We start from the raw sequence: 24,130 nt of genomic DNA, 5'->3' as shown, positions 1-24,130 counted from the left end.
TTTTAAACTTGGAAGGTCCTTTAAGAACCGGTGTGGCGGCCAAGAAAAGTTCGTACTGGCCTGATCTGGTGTAGACAGAGCAGCCAGGGCATGCTTTTCGCTAGCTTGAAGACAAAAGCAAGATTTGGCTGTGTTAGTCTGCCGCGCTGTCGAGGAAGCTAATGGCTCTGGAGCCTAATTACGTCACTGTTCCGCAACTAGTCGTAAAGGCTCCGATTGGGTACAGTACTACCGATGCAGTAGATCTCATCTCGGCTGGGTGTAAGCAGCTCATTAGCTATCATTCAGGCCGTGTCTCGCGCTGGGACCAAAGACGAGACGACCAGCATTCTAATAGTCCATTCAAAAGAAGCCTCCCTCTCCCCAATTTACTGCGTCTGAGATCCTCACCATTTTCACCTTTCACATCGCTCCGACTTCTTCATTATTAGACTTATCACATTCGCATCCCCAGGGAACCATTACAATGAAGGCCTGCACTGTTATCGCCGCCCTGGGCCTTGTCACTGGCGCGACCGCTGTCAATTCTCAGATTTCCAGCATTCTAACCGAGCTAAGCTCCGCCCTTCCCGGATCCAGCACCACCATAACATCTGGATCTACGACGAGCAGCAAGACAGGTGGCAGCTCCGGAGAAGCTACAACCACCGTGACTTCTTCGATATCGACAACTTACGTTCAAACTACGGACCAAAAAACCAGCACTGTCACGACTAAAGTGCCTGTTACGACCACGAAGTCCGCCGGCGCCGGCGCCACGGCAACTGCCCATGCAATTGCAGCCGGAGCCGGCCTGCTCGCCGCCATCATGCTGTAACTCACAAATCCAGAGCACCAGGCGTGAGAATATCAACTTACGGCAGAAAGGGGGCAGGGGAACAGGTTGGTTCGTGTTAAATGTGGAATCGAGTCTCTATTGGGAGGCTATGGGTGCAATCAGTACCATGTGTTCAGAACTTGTAGTCTACCGCAATCCTCTCGTCGTCGTGCTTCATCTTTGGGCCTGCATTACGCTCCGGCCCACCGCCGGAGATGCCGTCGTCTCTACCCGCGTCGTGCCACGTCCGTTCCAGTCAACATGACTAAAGCTGTATGTAGTGATGCCATTAACAGAGCAAGTACATCCACTTGCGACTTCTGTACACAACCTTGAATGACTTCATGTTGCGGGATACTCAAGAGAGTGCGCGCGCTCCAAGGTGTACTCTATTCCTTCAGATCTGTTTGTGACAGTCTCCCACCACGATCCAATCGTGTGTGCCTTGTTCGGGCTACTTGGATGCCCATTTGGGCGTGTTTCAATTCCATCGAAACACGTGTGAGGGAGCCGGATTTATAAGGGATTGCTGCAATGGCCTCGACGAGTGAGTGGACGAGTAGCTGAGTGACTGCAACAAGTAATCTAACAATGATTAGATGCGGCCCGAACCGGGGGCGCGTCGGCCAAGACGCGTTCTGCGACTATAGTATCTGGTACAGCGTCCTTTGCCACAGCAGCGCGTTGACGGACGTACTGGCAGCTTCTTTTTAGCAACGCGTTTCCAACCGGTGGTCATTGTAGAAGTCCCCGAAGTGGAGGTGTCAACTTCAAGCCGCTCGTTCACGTAGACTGTTAACGAGACCACTGGTGGGAATAACCTCACGCGACGCAGCTTCTGTCTCAGATGCCTAATGCGGCCAACCCAACGCCATGACAGCAACAAGTACAGATGCAAGATACCGACATCAGGCAGTCATTAGGTAGAAGAATCAAGAGACCTCTTGTTGCCCAAACTCAATGAGGATGTCAGTCATCCACACGTGCAGTGCGACGTGGGGTTGAGCCCCATCAGCGTGAGACGGAAGCTGAATTGGCTTAGTCGATGTAGGTGACTCCCATTTCAACAGAATTGAAGAGGTCATGTTGGGTGAAATTGATGACGACTCTGTTAACGGCGCCCCCTTCAGTCACTCTGCATGTCCGGCTGCACGTCCATCAGCTGGATCTGCTGCTCCTGCTGCCGGTCCGCCCGCCCGTCGGAAGCTCGAGAGGGACTTGTAGTGTGCTGCACCGGAAGTTGAAGTTTGTAATGCGATGCGTGCATTGCGAACATAATGTCCGGGTTAAATGTGCTCTCCGCAACCCCAATGTGTTGCTGCTGCTGCGGCATCATGTGCGGCAGCGGCTGGCCCAATAGCTGCTCGCAAACATTGTCCAGGGATCCGCCACAGAAGAAGGTTGGGTCTTGGCCCCGACCAGTCAACGTCATCATCGGCTCGGCCTCCTCTGGAAGGGATCGGAGTTCCACCATCGGCTGGTCGAGGTACACGAGTGGGTCCTCCGGCGGTAACATGAGGGAATCCGGCTTGTTCACCGAGTTGTTCATGCCCTGGGCGACTGGCATCGGCATCTGCAATTGGTGCTGGCTCGGCACTCCGGTGCTCGTCGAGTCCGACGTGGCTCACGACGAAGGGCTTATTGGGAGAATGTCATGCATGCTCGCCGCGAAGCTCGACTTGAAACTCGACTTTTGAGCCATACTCTCAACAGGGCCTCGCGCCGTTGACGTCGTGGAGCAGATGCCCTCATCGTCGCTCGCGCGATGCCGCAAAAAGTCCGACGCTTCAGGAACCATACCAGAGTTGGCGCCGGGACATTGAGGCGGCTCTGAGTACTCAGACTGGGCCGCTGGCTCCGACCTCTTCTGTGCTGGCATGAGGCACGAGCAGACCTGGTCTAGCCGTTCGGACAATTGATCGAAGAAGGGCTGCTCCGCGTTTGTTAGTCAGGAGACGAAAATCCCAAAAGTTGCATACCTCGAGGGCTTTCGTGACCACGTTGGCCAATATGCTCTTATCCGCCAGGTCGGCTATCATCTGCCGTCCTGCGTGAGCATCAGCCAGCACCTCGGCCGAACCAGGCTCGTTTGGATTTTCTAGGACATAAAAGACAAGTGAGATGACGGCAAAGAATTCGGTGTAGAGCATGAACCACCAAGGCCCGCTGAGCATCCGCTGCTTTCGGATGTCGACGCCAATGTGGACAACATTGCGAGACACGCTGATGGCCGCCGCAGCGCATTCGTGCAGCAGCTTGTCTACCACGTTTGATCGAATAAAACGGGGAGAGACGTAGTGAAGGAATGGCCGATATAGCAGGAGCTGCACATGTGCATTTGCAAATCGAAGCAGGAGACGGACGCTAAACATCATCAGCTGGAGAGATCCACCACACACATAGCAAGTCAGCAAGTTACCGGACAACTTCAAACGGGCCATCGGAGCTTGGCCGCCACATCTCGGGTAACCTCTCGGACCATATCTGAAGGTCCGCCTCGATCTCCCTGATTCGGGCATAGCTAATGGCGTATGCGGGCACAGAGTTGTCCCCACTTGGTATCATCGGGCCCTGGCCGTGCAATGGGTACAAGTGTCTGGCGATCTTACCCAAGAGTTCCATCAAACTTGTCTGCGCGTTGAAGGCTTCGAAGAAAGACGGCGTCTTCGAAGGTGGAGGAACAATGCCTAAGTCGGTGATGTATTCGTCATCGATCTCGCTTGGGTAGGGCTGATCGATATCGTCAATGTTGAGTAAGATCGGGAGACCGAGCATGGTGGAGATGTTGATGTCCAGTTGCCGGATCACATAGAAAATTCTCTTTCGTAGTTCTTGCTCAATGGCACCAATGCCTTCATGGTGGAGATTCCGGTGGAGGCCGATGCGAAGGGCAGATCGCAAAGCGACACCGACAAAGACGTAGCAAGTACTCAAGTTGGACGTGGCCTGCAGGAAGAGAATCATGAAGAGCAGCGCCTGCAACGACACTATATCGCGACACTCGGCGAGACCTTGCAGCAGGGCTCTCGCGGCAGTGTAATACTTGAATCTACGGCGATGTCAGTACGAGGACGCCCAGAAAAGCAAGCCCCACGTACCCTTCGTCGGCGGCCGCCTTGAAACCCAGGCTCTCGGGCTTGACATCATACAAAATGTCGTACGTATAGCCGAGGGCGGTGACGGCATATATTAGGCCCATGAAATGTGTATCCTCTTGGTTAAGGCTTTCTATCGGGCGGCCGTAAACTTGGTCAAATCGTTTGTAGAAGGAAGGAACGTGAACGATGCGGAAGAGACCTGTGACGCAGCTCAGCGAGTTGGAACAGAGCTTGCAAGTCACGTCCTTGGGTGGTAGATCCGGATACTGTGACTCTGTCGAAAAGGATGCGCGCATTGGGGAGGGCCTCTCGAGGGCAACCAAGTCCGCCGGTCGCTCAGGACGTGGCAGAAATAAGGCCGTGGACGCCAATTCAGTCACGCCGCGAAATTGAAACGTCATCCTCCTCAGAAACATGGCATCGGACGACGGTCCGTGGAAGTCCCAGCTGCCTTTGTCGTCGAGGTCCAGCTGATCGACTTCATCGATCATAGTCGTGAGCCCCGCGTCGCTCGTATCCAGCTCGCCGGTCATGGCCCGCATCTTGGCGGCCATCACGCGGTTATGGTCGTGGCTGTGAAAGTCATGCTGGATCGCGGAATCGTTCGGCTCGGCTCGGTCGACGTCGGGTATGAGTTGACGCAGAAGCGTTTCGGCGCGCTGTAAACGGCTTTTGAGGGCCTTGATGTATTGCGGTGCGAGATTTCTACTGCGGTAGGAGGGTTTGTCGTATGTGCATATTAGAGAGAGTGGTGCCGTACGTTAGCATCCGCCACGAGATATTTTGCCGAAATAGCCAGCACATCGCGCGTCGAAAGTGTCTAGACGTACCAAAACTATAGACGCGACAGTGCGTGCACGGTCCCTTGCCGTCGCATTTAACTTTCTTGCGGCGGCATTCGTCGCAAGCACGCGTCACCCGACGACGCTTCTGGCCGGGCTGGGACGGCGCGCCGGGATCTTCAGAGTCCGATTCCGTATCGGAATTGATGCTGTCAGTCGGCAGCGCTTCAGGGGGTGGCAAATCGCAGACCGATAGCGTTTTGGCTTCCTCTTCGAAAATCTCCGCGGACATGGTGTCGGTGTTCAGGCATTTCGGGGAGGCGTCGCGGATTAGGTTGGGGAATGCGTGTCGGCACCGAGAAGGGACGTTGTTGGCGTTGGCAAGCGGCCGGGCGAGAACAAGGTTGGGCCCCAGGGGGTCAGTCAGATGGGTGCGCTCGCCGGAGGCTGGGAGCTGCGAAAAGGGCGCTGTCGACGGACAGTTCGAAGTGGCGCCATTCCTACTTTACCCGCCACAAGGATCATACGGCACTTCCCGCAACATGCCATGTAGGCCAAGCGTACGTGAACCGCTGCTTTTGGTATATTCACCCTCATCAGCCCCGCTTGCTTCTTTCGTGACCAGCTGTATACGACAAGGTCACTTGCAGCGCTGTGTACCAGACGACCTGTCCAGGACATGTCGTACTGTAAGTAGACAAGACGTCATCGGCCGGCCAGAGCAGGCTAAAACGTCGTGCCTGGCGCATTTTTAGAATCATTCGCCGGCTCACCAATTTTTCATTCTGGTAAATTGTCCATCTTGTCAACTCCCTAGTCTCGACCGTGCCTTATAGCATCCGACACCACATGGACTCTACGCTTATACGTCCAAATAATCCTTCTCACTTGCGACCCTTTCCTGGCGACAAGTCGCTGTTATCCAGTCATCTCAGCGGCACTTATGACGTCGCTGATCCATGCGGCTGTGGCTTGTCAGTGGAAGCACAGGACGATCTTCCAGCGACAACCGGTAGTTTCGGAGGCACTCAGCGAGACGCAAAGTGTATAGACGTGGCGCTGGCCGGCTTAGAGGTTCGCAAGTTTCTGATGAGCAGTCACCAGTATGCGGATGCCGGATGTCTCTTATGACGACGCGAGCGGAATACCCGAAGGCTATCCATTGCTCAGAGGCATTAGCGGCGACTCGCGAGACAGAAATGTTGACACAACGCAGTTCGAATTCCCATCGCCACAAAATAAGTCGAGCTCAGTCAAAAAGCGAGGCCGCCCTCAAAAGCCGCGTTATATCGCTCCAGCCGCGGGAGCATTGCAGCAAGACAAGGCCACCAAATCCGGACGCCAGACCAGAGCTAAGAGCGGAACCGACGTTTCTAGCTCAGACGAAATGAAGTCATTACGGACCCGCGAGAAGAGTCGTATAGCGAGCGGCTGACAGGTGCCGCTTGCGAAGGCGGCAAGAGAAGGAGAAGCTCAAATTCAAGTATGAAGCCCTAGAGCAAGAGCATCGCAGGCTACTACTGTGTGCACAATCAGAGCTCACGTCGGAGACGTATGTTCTCAAAAACATGTTGATGCAGCATGGCAGCTGTGACTGCTGACTGATACAGAACTACTTAAAAAAGTCGGCGTCCGAGTGGGTGGCCAAAAATCTGAAGCGCCAACACGGCCGGTTGTGGCAAACCCTATGTGATATTTAAAAGGCACTCTGGGCGCTACGGAGTCGACCTGACCCGTGTGATACAAACGGAGGATGCTCTGGGCAATGGCAATGCCAACAATTCTGAGAAACACTGCTGTTCGGGGCTAGGACTGCGTATGCACCTTCGGCCCCTTCGCTGCCTCTCGAGGTAACACACACCACGCCCTTGCTTTCCCTGCCCTTTTCCTTTGCCAGTGGTTTGAGTGTATCAATTGCTGCACCAGGCCGCCCCCGTTTGCGATAACCTCTCCCCTGTTTCACTATTTCGATATTCCCCTCGGAGCGAGGATGCCGCATCACTCTCTGTCCGCCGCGCCAAAACTTCACAGAAGAGGCTGCCGCAGCTATTTCTGACGCGAGCTTGATAAGGAAATTGGCTCTCCTAGCGGGGCTGCCATCCAAAATGGCGGCCCCTGGCGGTAACCAGAGAATCTGTATATCATTGCCGTACGAGCCAGCTCAGAAGGAATATGACCTTTACCCACATCCAACATAGATAGCCAAGCCGAGAGACACCGCGAACTCGAGCACTAATAGCTGTAAGGCGGGTAGTACTAAGAAAAGTATGACAAGAACTGAAATGCCGCGCTGGACGTATGCGCATTACCATTGTGCCGCTCCCAGTCGCTTTGATGTCCGTCAACACAGGCGGTCTTGCAGTCAGGTGAGTCGAATGGCCAAGTCGCAGCTCCGTAACCTGAATAGAAAGACCCGTGACTGGCAGCAACGTTCTCATTCGGATCGGTGCCAGAGCCAAACGCACTGTTCTTCCGGGTGAAGGGTAAGGCAGCGACTGGTTGAAGGTGGTGAGACGCCTCGTGAACGAGCGATGGTTCACTTGCCCGTCCACACTGATCAGTCATGGCGTCCAGCCGATTGACCTGCGAGATGTCACGGGTTTTTCTCGAGAATCGCCCCTGATAGGTCCTTTGATGGACGGCAAACATGAGAGGCGGAGGAACGAACGTTCCGCCATGTTGCAGGATCGACATATCCGGGGGGCGCTCAGAACGTTTTTCGGAACATTGCTCGAGGCAGTCCTCCACCGCAGCCGCACAGCCGTCAGTTTTAATCCGAGAGCAACTGGAGCCTCGCTGGAGCGAAGGTATGACCCGGAGTCGAGGCTCAGACAATTTCCACTGGTGCAGGCCTCGGGCGCGTGCCTTCCGGACTCTGCGCAGCTTGCCCTCCAACCTGGCGAGTCCTCCGGCTCCTCGCTCAAGTTTGTCAGACATAACTGCTGGTTGGTGGTGCCGAACAGCGCGAGCTCCCTTTGTACGTTCTAAAACTAGTCGTCCGACAGAAGGTGCTTGTTACTAGGATGTTTTAGCGGATAAATGTACTTGATTCTCGCGGGGTAGTGAGTTGGCTAGCTATTGATGTTTCCAGTAGTCAGCGTAACGTACAGTGTATAAGGAGCTTTAGATGTTCGATTATGATGCCAGCAGCAAGCCCGGGTGACTTTCCAGACTTTATTTGTCTAGTCGGTCGTGACCACCGCCACTGACCGCCGGCATGCACGTCGAGCCAAGGGTACCTAATATTGACCTGATATCCCACATGCACGTACGGCTTAATACTCGCCCGGTTCTGGAATGAAGGGTCCGATACTCACCGGCTGTGCGATCTACAACCCACATTTATGGGGATTGGCACCCGCCACCGATGTCAGAACGTCACCATACCTTTGTAAAGTTGCTGCCTAGACGGCTCCATCATCTAGCTTCTGCGCACCCTAACATCATACCAATATTGAAGATTGTGGACAACCCTGACTGCCTCTTTATCATTCTCAAGTACTGTCCCGGGGGAGATCTCTTCTCATATATTGCAGAGCGCGGGGAGTACATTGTCGATGACGAGCTGTGTCGCAGGCTGTTCCTCCAAATCCTAGGTGCTGTCGAATACTGCCACAGCCAGCAAATTTACCACCGAGATCTTAAACCGGAAACATCCTGCTTACGAATTATGGGAAAACGCTTAAGCTAGGCGACTTTGGGCTCGCCACTTCAGATCCGCAATCTGAAGAGTTTGGGTTTGGATCGAGGGCATACAAGAGTCCAAGTGCGCATGCGCGTTTTTACCATGTCCCCAAGCTCCTTCACAATACCTGACGGCTATTTATAAGAATCCATAGAGCGCGCCACCGGTCAAAGCAAATATATGTGTGCACCAAGTGATGTTTGGAGCCTAGGGATTGTGCTGATCAATCTGGCAAGCGGATCCAAGCCTTGGAAGTCGGCTGGGATTCAGGACCCAGACTACCAGGGGTATGGCCGGTCAAAGGGGTTTTTAAAGGCGACATTACCGATATCTGATGGTTTAGACGACATATTGCGATGGGTCTTTGAGCCCAATCCCAAACTCAGGGTGACGGTGTCGAAATTCCGCAATTTGGTCATTGATTGCCCAAACTTCACTGCGCTACAAACACCGGTAAGGACTTATAAAGGTTGAGGCCTAGGATAGAACGCTTGTCCGGTTGATAGAGGTTGACAGAAAAAGCCACCCCTCGTAGCGAAGCGATGCAGCCGTTTGCTTTGTGCGGAGAGATTTCTCCGAGTCCCCGACAGGGCGAGCTCGTCTCCAACTTGCTTTACAACTTCGTCACAAGGCCAACTGTAACGGCCTCAACTGAGTGTGTTGACAACTACCTGAGCGACTGCAACGAGTAACCCAAAGCTAAGGAGAACGGAAAGAAAGAAAGAAAAAAAAGAGAAAGTTGCGGAAAGGAACACGAGCTTTTGAGCGGAGCTCTGGAGGTGGTGTGGATCCCGGTCGAGAGCGGACCCGAGACCCACACGGGCCAGCACGTTACAGCTGGATTCCCCCGCAAGCGGGTGGCCACGGCAAGATTGTCGATGCAGACCACGATACTGTCAGTCGCAGCGGTAGACAAGCCTACGGCGGCTTGTAGGCCCTCAAGGGCTCCAAATGCCTCTGCATCCAAGACTTCGGCGGGACCTAACCGACCATATCCTCGGATGACGGACCGTTCATTACGATGGATTGCAAAGCCGTATCCCACGGCTCCGTTCGGCAGTTGAGATCCAAGGAGTAAACGGTAAGCTTTCCGGCGGCGGCGGTCTTCAGCCATCCGAGGAAATTCCTCGGCCGTTTCTGCCTTGGTTGCGGTCTGGAGCGGACTGGCTTCAGAGTTGGAATACTGTCGCCGCCGGAGCGCCGGGCGGGCGCATCTCGTGAGAAGTGAGTTGACCCACTCTTTTTGGGACTCCTCGCCTGAGACATGGCTGGGCTGGCCCCACACCGGTGGGCTGGCCCCACGCGGGTGATGGACGCCCAGGACGACCCCACTTCGGCCTGCATTGTAAGGGGACGAGGTCAGGCCCTGTTGTCAACTCCATTGTCTCGACTACTTCACTGTGTAATGGTCACCAAATACAAAGCGGAGAGCGCCACGGGTCATAATCCAGGAGCATCTCTTAGCCCTCTCTACTCTAAAAGTAAACTCACATATGCGATCAATCGCGAAGATCTTTGCAGCCTACGGAGCTCGCCTGAAGTTCTTTGCCTGAGTCACTTGGCGGCACACACTTCATGGACGTAGGCTACGGGAACGTTACCATCTTCCACAACACCTAGTCAACTTATCCCGTGGGACGGCAGTGAACATGGACATGCGGGGCTGTGCACAAGTACATTTCATCCCCAAAGAGGACCAATCAAATCATGGTCAACCTGGGACGGGTGACGATTGGTGCCAATCAACACGCTTCCCTGCTGAGCTCAAGTATCGGTGATAGCCCCATACTGTGAGCGTCACCAGCGTATCATTTCAGGCACCTGACGCTCGCCTACTTGACAAGACGTTGACTACCAACCGATCTACAGCAGCTCAAGCCCTCGACATTCTCGTGTGCCCATAGCCCGATCATTATAGCGCCTCTACATTCGCTAGTTGACAATCAGTCAACGCCTGCGGCGGGTGACATTTCGTCTACATATTCCGCGATGGCTCAACCACGACATGGCTGTTCTTCTTCTGACATCGTCTTGCACGGAATTCCTCACAGTGATATTAAGGCATCAACATGAACGGCTCGAAGGTTTGTCCGCCTCGTCGGGGGTCAGTCTAAGCTCGTCATTCCGTCCCAGCTCACTTGATAACACGAAGGTAGCAGGCACACAAAGTCTCGAAATGGCTGTGAGACCTGGTATGTCTTGAATACAAACCCCACTCGGCTGGGGCACGGTCATATTCTGTTTGTCGGTATCTAACATTGCCAAACAGCAAGCGTCGTCACATTCGCTGCGACGAACTTTTTCCGCAATGGTAAGCGTGTTTTTCTCGAGCGCACATGGGCAGCATTGCTGACATTGCCACGGCGTCCGCAGTAACAACTGCACCAGGTACCGAATCCGCTGTCCGTACAATGACGCGCATGTACATGACGGCGAGCACTCTACGACTCTCAGCGAACCCGATCTCATGTGGATGCCGCACGTTGCGGTTGCCGTCGTCGAATGGCAAGCGAGAGGTGTCTTCCCTTTCCCATCTCTCAGCATTTGCGTGGGTCTTGTACCACATATGTACCCAGTCAAAGACCTTCGTTTGATCGTTCACGTCGCCAGCCTGTTTCATCACCTTGCTTGTATGGATACCAACAAATTTACCTTATGGACCCGCCATATCCCGATGTACGTGCAAGCCCCCTTTTCACCCGGCTCTCGCCTCTTTTGCGTAGGTAGGGTGGCGCTGTCATCTCTACAAGTGCTTGGCGCCACCCATACTGTGTTACGCTTGCTACCCGACGCAACGCACCTGCTCTTGCTAATTCATCGTCCAGCGTGCTCCAGATTGGCGCTGCTGTGCCATATGTCATGCATGCCTTGCTTGCTTTCTCGGCAACCCATGTCGCCTTCCTCACAGGCACCGCCCTTAGCGGTAGCATGGCATTCGAGCATAGGGCTATTGCCTTGAGAGGCTTACGTCAGTCCCTCAATTCATTTTCTCGGGAGACGTCAGACGGTATCCTGGCAGCGTCTCTTGTGCTCTCCTGGCAGACCACCGATCGGTAAGCCATTAGATGCCGGGAGCTTCTCCGTGCCGCAGTCGTGAGCTGTGCGTGCCATTCGTTCGGCGAATACAGACGACTAACTGGGTGAATGATCAGGTGCAGCAGAACGCAGCTAGCGCAGGGGATTATGTCCGTCATTGAGGCCATGGACGCATGGAAGCACGAATCGGAGCTAGGAGACTTCATTACCGAGACTAGCACCTTTCCTACCACGACGCTGGCTCCGACCCTGGACCACCAGTCCAGTCACGACCGGGAGGACATTGAGGCCTACCACCGAACGCTAGAGCAGGTCCACAGGGCCGAATCTTATCTCCACCGTAACCGGGAAGAAACGGTGCATATCCAGCACCTCATCAGCTCCCTCAAGGGCGCCGGTGAGATCAGCCCGGAAATGGACATTATCGCGCAATACGAGCGCCTACAACCCCTGATGGGGCTGGCTTTCTGGATGCCCGTAGGCTACCTCCAAAGCTGCCACGGGTCGCCCGGCTCGCTCATTGTCATTGCCCACCTCTACACCGTGACTATTCTCATGGCACGCCTGTTTCCCAAGTCTGGCGCCGGCTACTGTGGCAGCCTGTCCGTCAGGCCCCTCGAAGAGATTGCCCGTCAACTTCAGACCTACCTCGTTTCGAGCCATAAGGACCACAGAACCGACGGCGGCAGCCAGCAACGAATGCCCTTGACACTCATGGAATTTCCTATCGCCATGCTAGGCCAGCTGCGCTCCCACAGATGATGGAGCCACCCGCAAATTTCGCGGCCACTCCCGTCATTCTTACCACTCTTTCTATTACAGCCTGCCGCCCTGTGACTACTAACCAGCGCCGAACATGACCCGGTGCAGATAGCTAGGAAGCAGTGCGAGGCGCAACTCCAAGCTAAGAATGTCTGCCACTCGCTGTACCGGGTCCTGTAATTACCATGTCAACAGCATGCGCCAAGATGGTCGTCATACTGATCCTGCAGGAAAGTTTGCGCTTCGAACGGCTTCCTTGACCTCAGCTGTATCACACTAGCGGCAGACCTTTATTCTTCAGGCGCGTTGCTGAAGGCAAACAACCGCTCATTCTCTTGCGGACATTCTAATAATGAATGCTATTCATTTCAGGTCTCGCTACTATTAAGCGTATGCATAAGGATAGCAATATAAACGATGTCGGCGAATGCATAGTTACGATACTCTAAGGGTGTGGCCGTGTACACCCACGTCAAGTTCAGAAAGCTAATTTTGCCCGCGGCCAATTGGCACAACTACGTAGTCATCGTCGCCAGCGCCCATTTCACCAATTGGCACTGTCAATCTGATGCAACTAGCCACGATGTTGTGGGTACAGAGCTGTTCGGAATGACCAATGTCTTGTGTATAGTTTTTGATGGGATATCCCTGATCCGTCTGGCGACGCTGTCCATCTTTCGAGCACAGCAGTTACAACAGGTCTGAGTATTCTGGTCACGTCTGTATCCCGTAACTGTGCCCCCTCGCTTGGGAGATACTTCGCAATTCCATTTGGTGGCCCAATTTTCTGGCGATTCCTCTTCGCTTGCTGTCATTCCGGGAATCCGGGTTGCTCATCGCCCCTAGTCAAGGTTCCGCACCCGAAGCGATATGCTTCGACTTCTACAGAGCTCTTTCGGGAGAGAGAATGGCTTTCGCCACCAATTGTTGCGTATGTTGCCAGTAGCTGTGTGCCGGAAACGACGGAGCGCAGATGCATTGGATGGGCGGCATTGGAGCGTACTTTACTCCGATCCTTGAGACTATAGGACCGAAAAGACCTTGGCACAAGCTGATTGTATTGGAATGTGTCGCTGGAGGAAAGGTGTCGCTGGAGGAAAGGTGTCGCTGGAGGAAAGGTGTCGCTGGAGGAAAGGTGTCGCTGGAGGAAAGGTGTCGCTAGACGCCAGGTGTCATCCAAGTGGGGTGGAAGGTGGACCAGCCAGCCCTCAGAGGGTGCTCAGCTTGATGTAAGCGCCCGCTTTGGCACGATGCCACGCCTGTAGAACTGCGTCACGCCTCCTTCGTCGCGCCAATTTGCAGTGTGAGGAGTAGCGGCTACCAAATCTCTAGAGGTGCCGACGGTGATCGATCGTAGGGCGAGCCAGTGACACCAAGGCAATGCCGCCAGTTCTAGGTCGGAGAGTACGCTGGGACAGGAGCTTTGGGGACGGGGGATACTCTGCCTGGGAGTGGATGGCAGGCCCGGTCGTCATCTTCCCTTGCTGCAGCACCGCCTCCCGACGCAGCTCAAATAGCTGCAGCGCGCCGACAACGTAGTTGCACTGGTGCTCGCGCGCGACTCCACCACCAGCTGCCTCTGCTCGCCCGGGCACCGACTTGGTCTTGACGTACTCCATGGCCGCTTCCAGTCGTCGCTGTCGAGCTATAGGAGCCGGCAGTTGGCAGCAGAACAAACCGACCAGCCAGGGCCCGTCGCGGTGTGGGCGAAGGCGGCCACCACGGACTTTGACCACGTCGAAACCGGTTGGAATGGAGCTCGAGGCGAGCCAAGCGGCCAGTAGTCGGGCCAGCGTCTCAAACCAGCGCCCGACTCGCAGCCAGCCGAGTGTGCTCGGGACGGGCAAAACTACAGGGAAAAGAGCCAGAGGAGGAAAGATGCAACCCAGCATGCTGAGGCGAAGGAGTCGGCGGGAATCGCATGAGAGCGACGAGATTCTTTCTTGTATAGAAGTGGGAGGAAAGAAGTAGATAGCTTCCTTTGAAGGCGTAATGGAATTGGCCTTATCTTTGTATCTCTGTGGAATATGTCCTTTGTTTTAATACTTGCACGCGGGATGTTCTGGACAAGCCCGGCGCATGCTGGTTTCTGTCACGAAAAGACGATGTCTGGGTGTGTTAAGCAAGCCGGCTCCACCGCCTTCACGGGGAGGTACCTATGGGTCTGGAAAAAATGGTCCAATCAGATGTTGTAAAAGTCATGCCGCTGTAAGAGTCATGCCTCTGTATCAAAACCATCATGCCGCTGTATCAATTCCCTTTGTAATTTTCCGAGAGTGATTTGAATACGGGACGGATATACCGGCATGGCCCATACCAGGAAGATGTGAAGTCGACGGCGACCTTCGTGTTTTTGCGGAGGACTTCGTCAAACTCTTCAGGGAAGGTGATCTCAAGAACGACCATTTTGTTCGAGGTAGCTGTGATAAGCGACCACAAGCGGTCGAATAACAGATGCTGAAGGATGCCTCAAATGGATGAGTAAGTCGAAATGACGGAGGCGCAACTTGTCGCTAGTATTGTCCTGTCTGGACCGCTATTGTGGCAAGGGTTAACACAAATAGAGTATCTAGATACAAACCACGAGTACTTGTAGGCGGTGGTGTGATGTATTCTCATTAGAGTGCCGAGGAGCACTTGAATGTGGGACATCAAAAGTACCCAAGATTTGGCGGTGTGGCGACTGGCGCGCGCCAGGCTCGTTGGAGCTAGCTGTCAATTGACGCGCGCAGTTGATGTGGGCAGTCTAGCAGCGCAGCCCTACGTTCTCACCAGGTGGACATGGTCCTTAGATGACTGTTGGCGAGTGGCGCTCGCGTTCGCCTCCAGTTCGAAAGGATCATCACTCTCCCCGTCGGGCCCTGGAGGAATGAGCGCAAATACTTCATCGAGCACGGCAAGACCTACCACAGGGTACGCCGTTTTCCGAAGCCGGCTACAATTCCCAGGCATGACAGAAGGCAGAGGAAGGTCCTGACCGATCAGTGGCACAGGTTGAAACGCGTCACGACAGATACGCATTCAAGATCCTTCTGAAACGTGGACGGCTGCAGTACACCAGCCTGGTACGTGTCATTATCGGGTGTCTGTCGACGCCCATTACATACCTGCGGATGCTTTGTCGCCACTTGTGAGGACATGTTTTGTCACATAAAAACATGCAACCATCACCTGTCCACCAAACTTGCAACTCTATGGTCGTGACGCCACCACATCTACTCCCCATCCCTTTCATACCTACCCGCAGTCAAGGTTTAGCCTTCAGCGAATTGGCCCTGCAGCAGAATTATTCGACTGGTTCCCAAGGTTGTTGTGGATGTGGGCTGCATTTGCAGGTTGGTTTCTTTTATAGAACGTCAGCCCGTCAGACCGGCGTGGTTATGGTGGGGTGAAGAGGAGATTGTGTGATGCGACCAAAAGCAGGTATCAGGGATAGAAGTGTAACGAGTGGACAATCTGGTCAAGACGCACCTGCAGTCTCCCAAGCGGAAAACGCAAGTTGCCACTGTCACCAAGTGGACGAGGGGTTTGGCCTGCAAAGACAGATTTGAGACTTGCACCTCTGGCCGCCTCAAAGACTGGCGGACAACAGCGACTGGTCACTTCTTGCAGCCCCCGGGCTGCTGTTCCCACCCGCCCAGTTGAGGATCTGAGTTACACTGAAGGTGTCATGTAATACCAGAGATCCAGCTCAGCCGAATGATATCCAGCCGTGCTCTCGTGGCGGGGTGACTTTCTGTGGAGGTCACAGGTACTGGCAGGGTCGATGACGTTGCTCAATAAGCCTGTGACGAGGCCTTGATATTGGGTGAAGTACTGCTGGCATTTGTATTGTTCCGGTGCGTCCCCCTTAATTGCCATCACGCCACTAGTGGATGACACTGGCATCAGTGGCACTTGGGGTAATATTGCACGCTGTTGAGCCAGTGGGTAATGTTCTCCACGGCAGCCGTTGCTGTTAGTGTACTGCGTCTTTTCAACGGGCGCCAAGAAGCTGTTGGATATACACAGTTCAAGTCGTGGGGTGATCTGAAAAAGATTAGGATGATCGGACGGCGTGATTAGTCTGCCAGCTTTGACATCGTTTAGGGTGTAGTAGGAGATCAGATGGAGTGTAGCGCCATGACAGGTTGCGGTGATCCCTTTCTTTACGAGGCCATCCTCGCACAGCCAAATAGGTTCACTCAGCTGTGCAACATTTCGATGACTGTCGTTGACTGTCCGAAATGGCACCTTTTTGGTCGAGTTCTCCACGGTTTTGCTGCTGAACCTGGGTCCATAGCGGTCGTGCTTGGTCGCCGCAGTAGCCTGTCTGCTCTTCATTGCAGACTTCTTTACTCTTGATGGTGGCTGTTGCAGCTTTCGGTAGACAAGATAGCCTCCTAAAACCCGGCTAGGGCTCCAGGTTATCCCGTCAGTCCATCTCTTGATCTCAGACGAGCACTCGTCGTAGACGAAAACGTTGCCGCTCTTGACAAGTCTTTCAAGTTCACGGCCCCGGGGCCGGTGCGGCAGCTGTCGTAACAAACCCCCTAGACAAGCCTCAAAGAGCATCATAGCGTCCTCCACGGAGTCAACGTAGCCTACGAATGTCGGTTTGAGGAGGGCGGGTGAGTCTGCCATTGTCTGTAGCATTTGTAAGCGCGTGTAGCTCATAGTAAACGGTGAAGGCAACGCACAATTGATGCTGTTGACATTTAGAATGACAGGCGACAGAATGGGTTGATGAAAGCCAACGAGAGAAGGTAGAAGGTAGAAGGCAAGGGGATATGCCGGCACCCACCCATGGAAGCCGCTGAATACTCACGCACGAATTGCTGCGGCCGGAGTGCCGCTGGTCTACGTCAAGCCTGCTTGAGGATGAGGTACCCTAAGCTAGACTGTGAGTGCAGCGACCAGAGCTAAGAGTTGACCGGTGTGGGGCCCGCCCTGGTGATCGGTAACGTGCCGTGCACGACATTCCGTCTGCAATGGCAGGCCCCACCAGAGACTGCGCTACTCCATATCCGCTGCTCGACGACGATGACGTGTTGTGAGGAACATCGCTGTGCCTCCGAAGTCACCGAGACGACAGCTCCCCGACTGAGTCAATCAACGCAGGGAATGTACAGTATATTGGACGGACCATTGAGTTGTGGTGCTGTGCTCTATGGGACATGCACAGCGGTTTAGACTGTTAGTCTGTGGACTAATAGTGCGGTCGGAGTCTATCGGACTACGCCGCCGGCTCGGTGCAAAGCACCCGGACCATCGGGTACACTAGTAATCTGATCCAGAGCGATGGGCGCCGGCGGATATCGGGTTGGCCCCTACCTACGGGTGCTCGGGAGTTGCACCGACCGGACCTCCCGCAGCTCCCGGGCAACTTGTCCTACAATACGCCTTTTGCTTGGGTGCTCCGGCGCCCAATGCACGCCATGATCTTCGCAGCCTGTACTGGCCAACACTAACGCCCAAGACTGGAGCACACCCCAACGGCCTACACGACGGCTCCTCATAAGTGCTGCGGCGAACTTATTTCCAGAATGCCGACGCCAGCCTGACGCGTGAGTCGTGTTGGTGTGAGACTGGTGCATTCTGTTTCTTGCGCGGTTGGGACTCCCGCGCTGGGCTTTCGTCCGTGTCTGTTGCATTTTTGTCGCACAGAAAGCTAGCCCCATGTCGTATGCCTTACATGCTCAACGTTGTTGCGCAGGGGAGTCCGATGGTATAATACGCATGTTAAGGTCGAGCGACTGCATGCGTTGTGTTTTGGACCCCCGTCGATGTCAAAGCTCAAACACGCGCTGCACTGGGCCATCGTCAGCAGCCTCGTTTACAAGGACACTGCACCGCAAAGCAGGACTCTACTTTGTATAAAGAGCCGTGCACTGTCGTGCATCTAGCTCGAGCTCTTTAAGATAATTCTCATCAATTGACTGATGCCAAAGATGGACCCAGTGGACCCAATTGTCTGACATTTTTGGATGAAGACATGATCTGTCAATATCAAGCCGCTCATTCACGTAGACCGTTACCAGCACTGCTGCCTACTATCGGTGTCGATAGCTTCAGGCAACCTGGCTTCTGTCTGTCGTGTCTCAGATGCCTGCCTCAATCGGCACAGGTATAAAATACCGACTACAGTCAATTGTTAGATAGAAGAATCAAGAGTCTTTTGTTGCCCAATTCGCTGGGGACCTTCTACTCGGTCGTCAGTTAGTCATGCACACGTGCAGTGCGACAGATCCACTCATGGGACACAGCTGGAATTCTTACTACTACCACCATGTTAAGCATCATCACGTGGAGAACAATGGTCCGGGTGACCTGTTCTCCACCATGCGCTACCAACGAGACAATTTCGTTCATTAGGCCCACAAAGGCTGAGTCTGAGTTGCTATGGTTCGAGCAAGCCTTGTTTTGCTATCATCACCAGATTTGAGAACGTGACACCAAACTCAAATTGTACCATATCGCAAGTGCAGGCTCAAATCTGGGACTTCATCACTACTAAAGCAGCACAAGAGAAGGGTCATCAGAGAACATTAGAGCTACTCGACGGTGTCGCACTTCACGTGTGCATAACAGACTGGCGACCGGGCAGAAGGTCCCCGGTGAATTTGGGCGACAAAAGTCTCTTCATTCTTCTATCTAATGATTGACTTTAGTCGGTGATTTATACCCGTGCAGATTGAGGCAGGCATCTGAGACACGACAGGCAGAAGCTGGGTTGCCTGAAGCTATCGCCACCGATAGTAGGCAGCAAGTGCTGTTAACGTCCTACGTGAATGAGCGGCTTGATATTGACAGACGGCGACTGCAGCGCCTAGATAGTACGCAGGATGGGCGGCCACATGGTATCGTTGTGAAGTATTAATCCCATTACTGGCAAGGTGTGCAATCAACTTTCATAAGACCTTGTGACCTGACAAGGCACGAAGACACGTAAACGCAACGGGTGGAAACAGAGACCCCAGTGTGGGTACGCATGAAAAAATTCATTCAGTAGCGCGGTCGCACTGACGAGGCACTATTCGCTTTACCATTTTCACGAGCAGCAGCAGAATTTTGCGACTAGCGAATAGTATTTTATGATTTACAGGACATCGTGGTATCACCACAGGCTTCTCTGGCAACGGTCGGCAGCAAGATCAGTCCGTGACCGACAGCACATATCGGCCCTTTGGATCTGCTAGGCTTGCTGCATCTTTAACGTTCCATTGAATCGGCAAAGGGTTTCGTATCAGAACGATCAGCCCCTTGGCCTGCCCGACACTGATGAGCTGGCCCGACACCGATGAGCTGGCCCCACACCGATGAGGAGCCGGCCGCATGTGCGTCCGGGGCCCATGCTGATTAGCCGTCCCGTGGCCCCCCCTGCTGTACCATCGAAGTTAGGCAGAGGACGGCAGCGGTTCTCACCACATATGCAACCCGTGCGTCAAACGCGTGCAGACCTGGACCATTAAGAACCTCGCCACCCATTGACGAACCTAGCAGCCGCATTTAGTACAATAGAGAGACCCAACAACCGCTGGGAGGCTCCATAACATTTTTATTGAGCTAGGAAACAAGGTAAATGATTCGTCCTATTGGTGCCTCGACAAAATCTGGTGATGATATGTTACCTTATATTAATAACCAGAAGCTTGGCAACTGATCAACACAAGGACCCTAAGAAAAGAAGGTCCATAAATTAACGCACTTGGTCGCCTGAGGTCCGACACTGGCAAGCAATCAACATATTGGCTAAGCGCTCCTAACTCAAGAGCTAAATGCACCCTCACCTCTCCCAGGTATCTACTCTGGCTACTGCAAACCTGTGCCTAGCAGCGCAAGTAGACACTTATATCGCTTTCGGGTAGACCAATCCCATGCCAGACACGGTATCAAGTCCATCATCGAGCGGAGCCAAGGTCAGCGAATTTGTGAGGTAATTCTTTCGAGCGTTGCGTTGAAGTGGCTCAGTCCTAATGGTTTCGCCTGAGATTAGGAAACTCTTTGAGTGAGCCATTTCAAGGTCGATGTTACATGTAAGCTGACATGATAAGAATGCTCAATGACCCATCAGAGATGGACGTGGTTAGATGGGGGGACAAAGGCGATACATTCATCGTCGTGGAGGTATGATCCATTGGGCTCCCGTTCCAGCCCCGTTTACATACCAACACCGATCAAGGGCGAACGCTTTAACAGATCAGTTCTGCCAAAGCATTTCCGGCATGGAAATATGTCGAGTTTTAGACGACAGCTGAATAAGTATAGCATTCACAAGGTGAAATCGTCGCCACGGTCAAGTCGAAGCGTAAGTTCACGCCTGATGCCCGGCCTTCGAACCAGAATGACAGCTAATATGAAGCAGACCATCTCAGAATTTACGCATCCAAATTTCCGACGCGGTAGAGAGAGCGACCTGTCCAAGATTCACCAGAAAGCTCCACCCACAAAGCATCCAGTGGTCACGGATGGCTTCACCCATCGCCGACATATTGGCTTCATGTCGGAGAGCTTGACCACCACACAGCATCAAATCCGACAAATTGAACAGACGCATGAGAAGGAGACACGGACTAACAAGGTCCTCATTGACAAGATCTTGGTCCTGCGGAAGATGCTCAATGCACATACCGAAGCACAACACGAGACTCTTACGTACCTTTCTCCATTCACTTTTGACGGCCAAAATAACAACCCTGCGAGAGGGAACAAACTTAAGTTGCAGCCTTGGAGTATCAGCGACATGGGCGGCGAACGTATGGGTCTTTATGGGAACGACACTGCTTATCGCGGCCTTGGCAAGTCGAATGCTGGCTTGTGATCTCTCTAAGATTCCCAGGGAAGAAGTATCAGAGGAAGATCTGATTCTTTGACTTCTTGAGTAAACGATGTGAATGGGTAAACTGCGTTCGTGCCACGCGCCGTAGATGGGCCGTGTAGTCTGTTCCTCTCAGCGAGTTACATCAGTCGCCTGAATATCTTGTTTCCTGTTGTGTCGGATTTCGCCCAAGGGAAATCTACTTTAATCCGGGCTGTTCGCGGAGAGCATACCCACCTTACCGCAGGCATCAAGCTCCAGCCGGGCCGGAACACTGCGTGCTTCGACCGGCAACTGCCTTGATGGCCCGGCAAATCTGTGATCGAATGAATTATATTCAGGTGTAAGCTACTGTCCGAAACTAGCCGTGTGCGGAGACACATGGGCAGAGTCCGGCTTTCCTTGCTCCTGCCGGATTTGACTACTGGCGAGATTAGCGCCGGGCGTCCAGCAGGCTAGTACCATCGCGTGCAAAGAGACGGCGCCGATTCTGATACTTTACTCGAGATACTGCCTGTGCCCAATGTGTTCAGCGCTGATGCTCCAGCAACACCACAAAGATCACCGTTGTATGTGACGTGGCCGAGCACGATGGGGACTTGTTTCGGTGGACGGGGGCGGTCGGACCAGCCACTCGTGACATGGGGCTGGAGACGAGCCAGAATAAAAGTATTACCTCCAGGCCCCAGCCTTCGTCGAAGTAGCAGTTTGGCTCAGAGGTGGAGGACTAACCTCAAGCATTACCTAGCCTTTGACGGGGCTGTCCACGCCATTAGGCGATCAACTCGACACCAACTCACGCATTCAGTCCAGAATTCCCTTGCACTGGTAGACACGTTTGGGTTGCGATTCCAAAAGCCAAGAAGCCGTGTCTTCTCCCATCGCCAGTAGCTACGATGGCAGCTGCGCAGCCATGGGGCTGCTGCTGATGCCGTGCTTGTTCACTCGTACCTCTCGCGGGATTGTTACTTCGGCCGTCATAGGTGAATGGGAAAGGTAGTTAAGTATCTCGTGTTGTGCTTCGGTCTGTGCATGAAGCATCTTTTGCAGAGCCAAGACCTCCTCCAGGAGGAGCTTGTTGATCCGCGCCTCGTTTGCATACGTCCGTTCAATTTTCCGGATCTGACCCTGTGTTGCGGTCAAATTCTCCGAGATGATGCTAATGCGTTGAGAGTGGATGGAATCATCCGTCGCCGTTGGATGCTTTGGTGCTGGTGCTTTTCGGCAAATCTTATACAGGTCGCCCTCCCCGCCGAGTCGAAAGTACGGATGTTTAAACTCCGAAATCGTCTGCTTCGCATAAGTTGTCGCCGAGTGTCGACATGGGGCATAGAGCGATGAGCTCCCACTCCCACAGGATAATGACGCATTAGTCGGCGATGACTTCACTTTATGAAAGCTATACTTGTTCAGTTGTCGTTTGAAACTCGACATATTGCTATGCCTGAAATGCTTCGGCAGGACACATCTGTTGAATCGTTCGCCCGAGCTGTCGCGTTGGTATGCAAACGGTCCTGGCTGTACGAGCTCAATCGGGCGGGCTTGAAGCGCTTGTTGCCGGCAGGGACATTTACGAAGGGTTGAACAACAGGGAATGGTCCTCTTTTGACTTCAATCTAACAGCAATGGCCGCCTTTCGATTCGGACTCTATAGCGTACCGGACGCACTAATAGGGCATCAGGGCATGCCTTTTGCGGAGTATCGTCGCAGTAGTATTTCAGACTTTCGCTCAGCTCTACTCTGTGCCACATCCGCTGCCAACGAGGTTCGTGGCGTCAGCCAGGAATACGGGGGGGCACGTCCGCCAGCACGTATGACAAGGAGACACAAGAGACCGAGTTTGCTCTATAGGCGACCGTGCCGACAGTCTGCTTCTCTCCGCCCCACCCCCGCGGCTGCACGCCGCCATGATAGTTCCGCGGCGGCATATCAGTGCTGCTCGTGCGATAATACGCTTGCTAAGGTTCTGTTGATAGAATTGTGTTGAAGTTGTGTGTAACAGGCCCGCATGGTCCTGTCGTGCTTTGGGTTTGTGTTCAGACGGGCGCTGCTGCATGTGGTCCACGCTCTCCCGGGACTGGATGCTCCCACTCCGCAACATGCGCCAATGACGGAGCTGACCTCACATGTACGAGTTCGGCCAGGTCCAGGACATGACTGCACGCGAAGCACCAGCCATGTCAGGCAGATAATGTGCTGCCTCTGATGGGTTCTCGACACGCGTGCTGGCGGGGTGGTGGCATACGGCGCACTAAACAGGCGCTTGTCACCCGCTGAAGCTCACTGGCCGTAGCCCAAGGCGCACGAAGTGGCTTGGACCCGCATCTCCCAGCCAACGCAACGCTTTCCCTTCCGCGCAACGCTCCCCCTTCCACGCAACGCTTTCCCTTCCGCGCCACGCCCACCCAACGCTCATTCAAGCCCACGCAATCTCAAGCCCCTCGCGCGACCAGCGACGCCGTCCAGGACTTGTCTCCTCCTGACCAAGCATACGAAATCGGAGCTTGCTATCATGGAACCCGTGCTCTGCATTTGTGGGCAACTCTACACAGCAAGTGGCCACAGAAGTCGTCGGAAGAAGGCACACGTTCGTTGCTGCGAAACTATCTTCGTTGGCGAGGCGTGGCGGAAACATCACAACACAACAGGCCATAACGGTGAGAAAGTGAGCACTTGGACAAAGAGACAGGCTCGTTACCGTGAGAAGGTGGAGTGCGAGCTCGGGCGCGGGTTGGCTCTGCAACGTGACAGGATGAAAAGGCATCACAAATCAGAGCACTATACTGTAGATGCACCGGGTGCGATCGAGTATTCATCTCCACCTGCGAAAAAGAGTACGAGCACAGCACTAAGCACCTGTCTCACATGTTTTCATCTCTAGCTACAGAAAGGAGTGGAAGGCTGCGTCTCACATAGACGAAGCTGGCAAATGTCGACAGAGTCACAGAACATTCTAGAACCATACGTCCAACAGTCAGGGATCCCAGTTCACGGCTTTCACTCACTGCTCTTCCTTTCGCAAATCACCACGTACTGGATATGTATGCTCTCTGATCATGCTTCGTCTTCCTCGTCGACTTGCACGTATGTTCTTGTATGTTATTACAGCTGGTTTCCTATCTTTCTCCGCCACGATGCCATCACACATCTGC

The 24,130-nt window shown here is 53.8% G+C and overlaps 2 protein-coding genes across 2 annotated transcripts; one reads left to right on the top strand and one right to left on the bottom strand.

Moving 5' to 3' along the window:
* Positions 1–1,943: 1,943 nt before the first annotated feature.
* On the bottom strand, positions 1,944–4,457 carry PLICBS_006556 (uncharacterized protein; the record flags this gene model as incomplete). Its single annotated transcript, XM_065600981.1, has 5 exons — positions 1,944–2,377; positions 2,522–2,747; positions 2,797–3,181; positions 3,237–3,866; positions 3,916–4,457. 5 exons carry the CDS (start codon positions 4,455–4,457, stop codon positions 1,944–1,946), a joined length of 2,217 nt encoding a protein of 738 aa, XP_065457053.1.
* Positions 4,458–11,565: 7,108 nt separating this feature from the next.
* On the top strand, positions 11,566–12,180 carry PLICBS_006555 (uncharacterized protein; the record flags this gene model as incomplete). Its single annotated transcript, XM_065600980.1, has 1 exon — positions 11,566–12,180. One exon carries the CDS (start codon positions 11,566–11,568, stop codon positions 12,178–12,180), a length of 615 nt encoding a protein of 204 aa, XP_065457052.1.
* Between the last annotated feature and the right edge of the window lie 11,950 nt (positions 12,181–24,130).

This window comes from Purpureocillium lilacinum (genome assembly GCF_023168085.1).
Source record: "Purpureocillium lilacinum CBS 284.36 DNA, scaffold_4, whole genome shotgun sequence".
Classification (NCBI taxonomy): domain Eukaryota; kingdom Fungi; phylum Ascomycota; class Sordariomycetes; order Hypocreales; family Ophiocordycipitaceae; genus Purpureocillium; species Purpureocillium lilacinum.
This window is presented reverse-complemented; position numbering and strand designations above follow the sequence as displayed.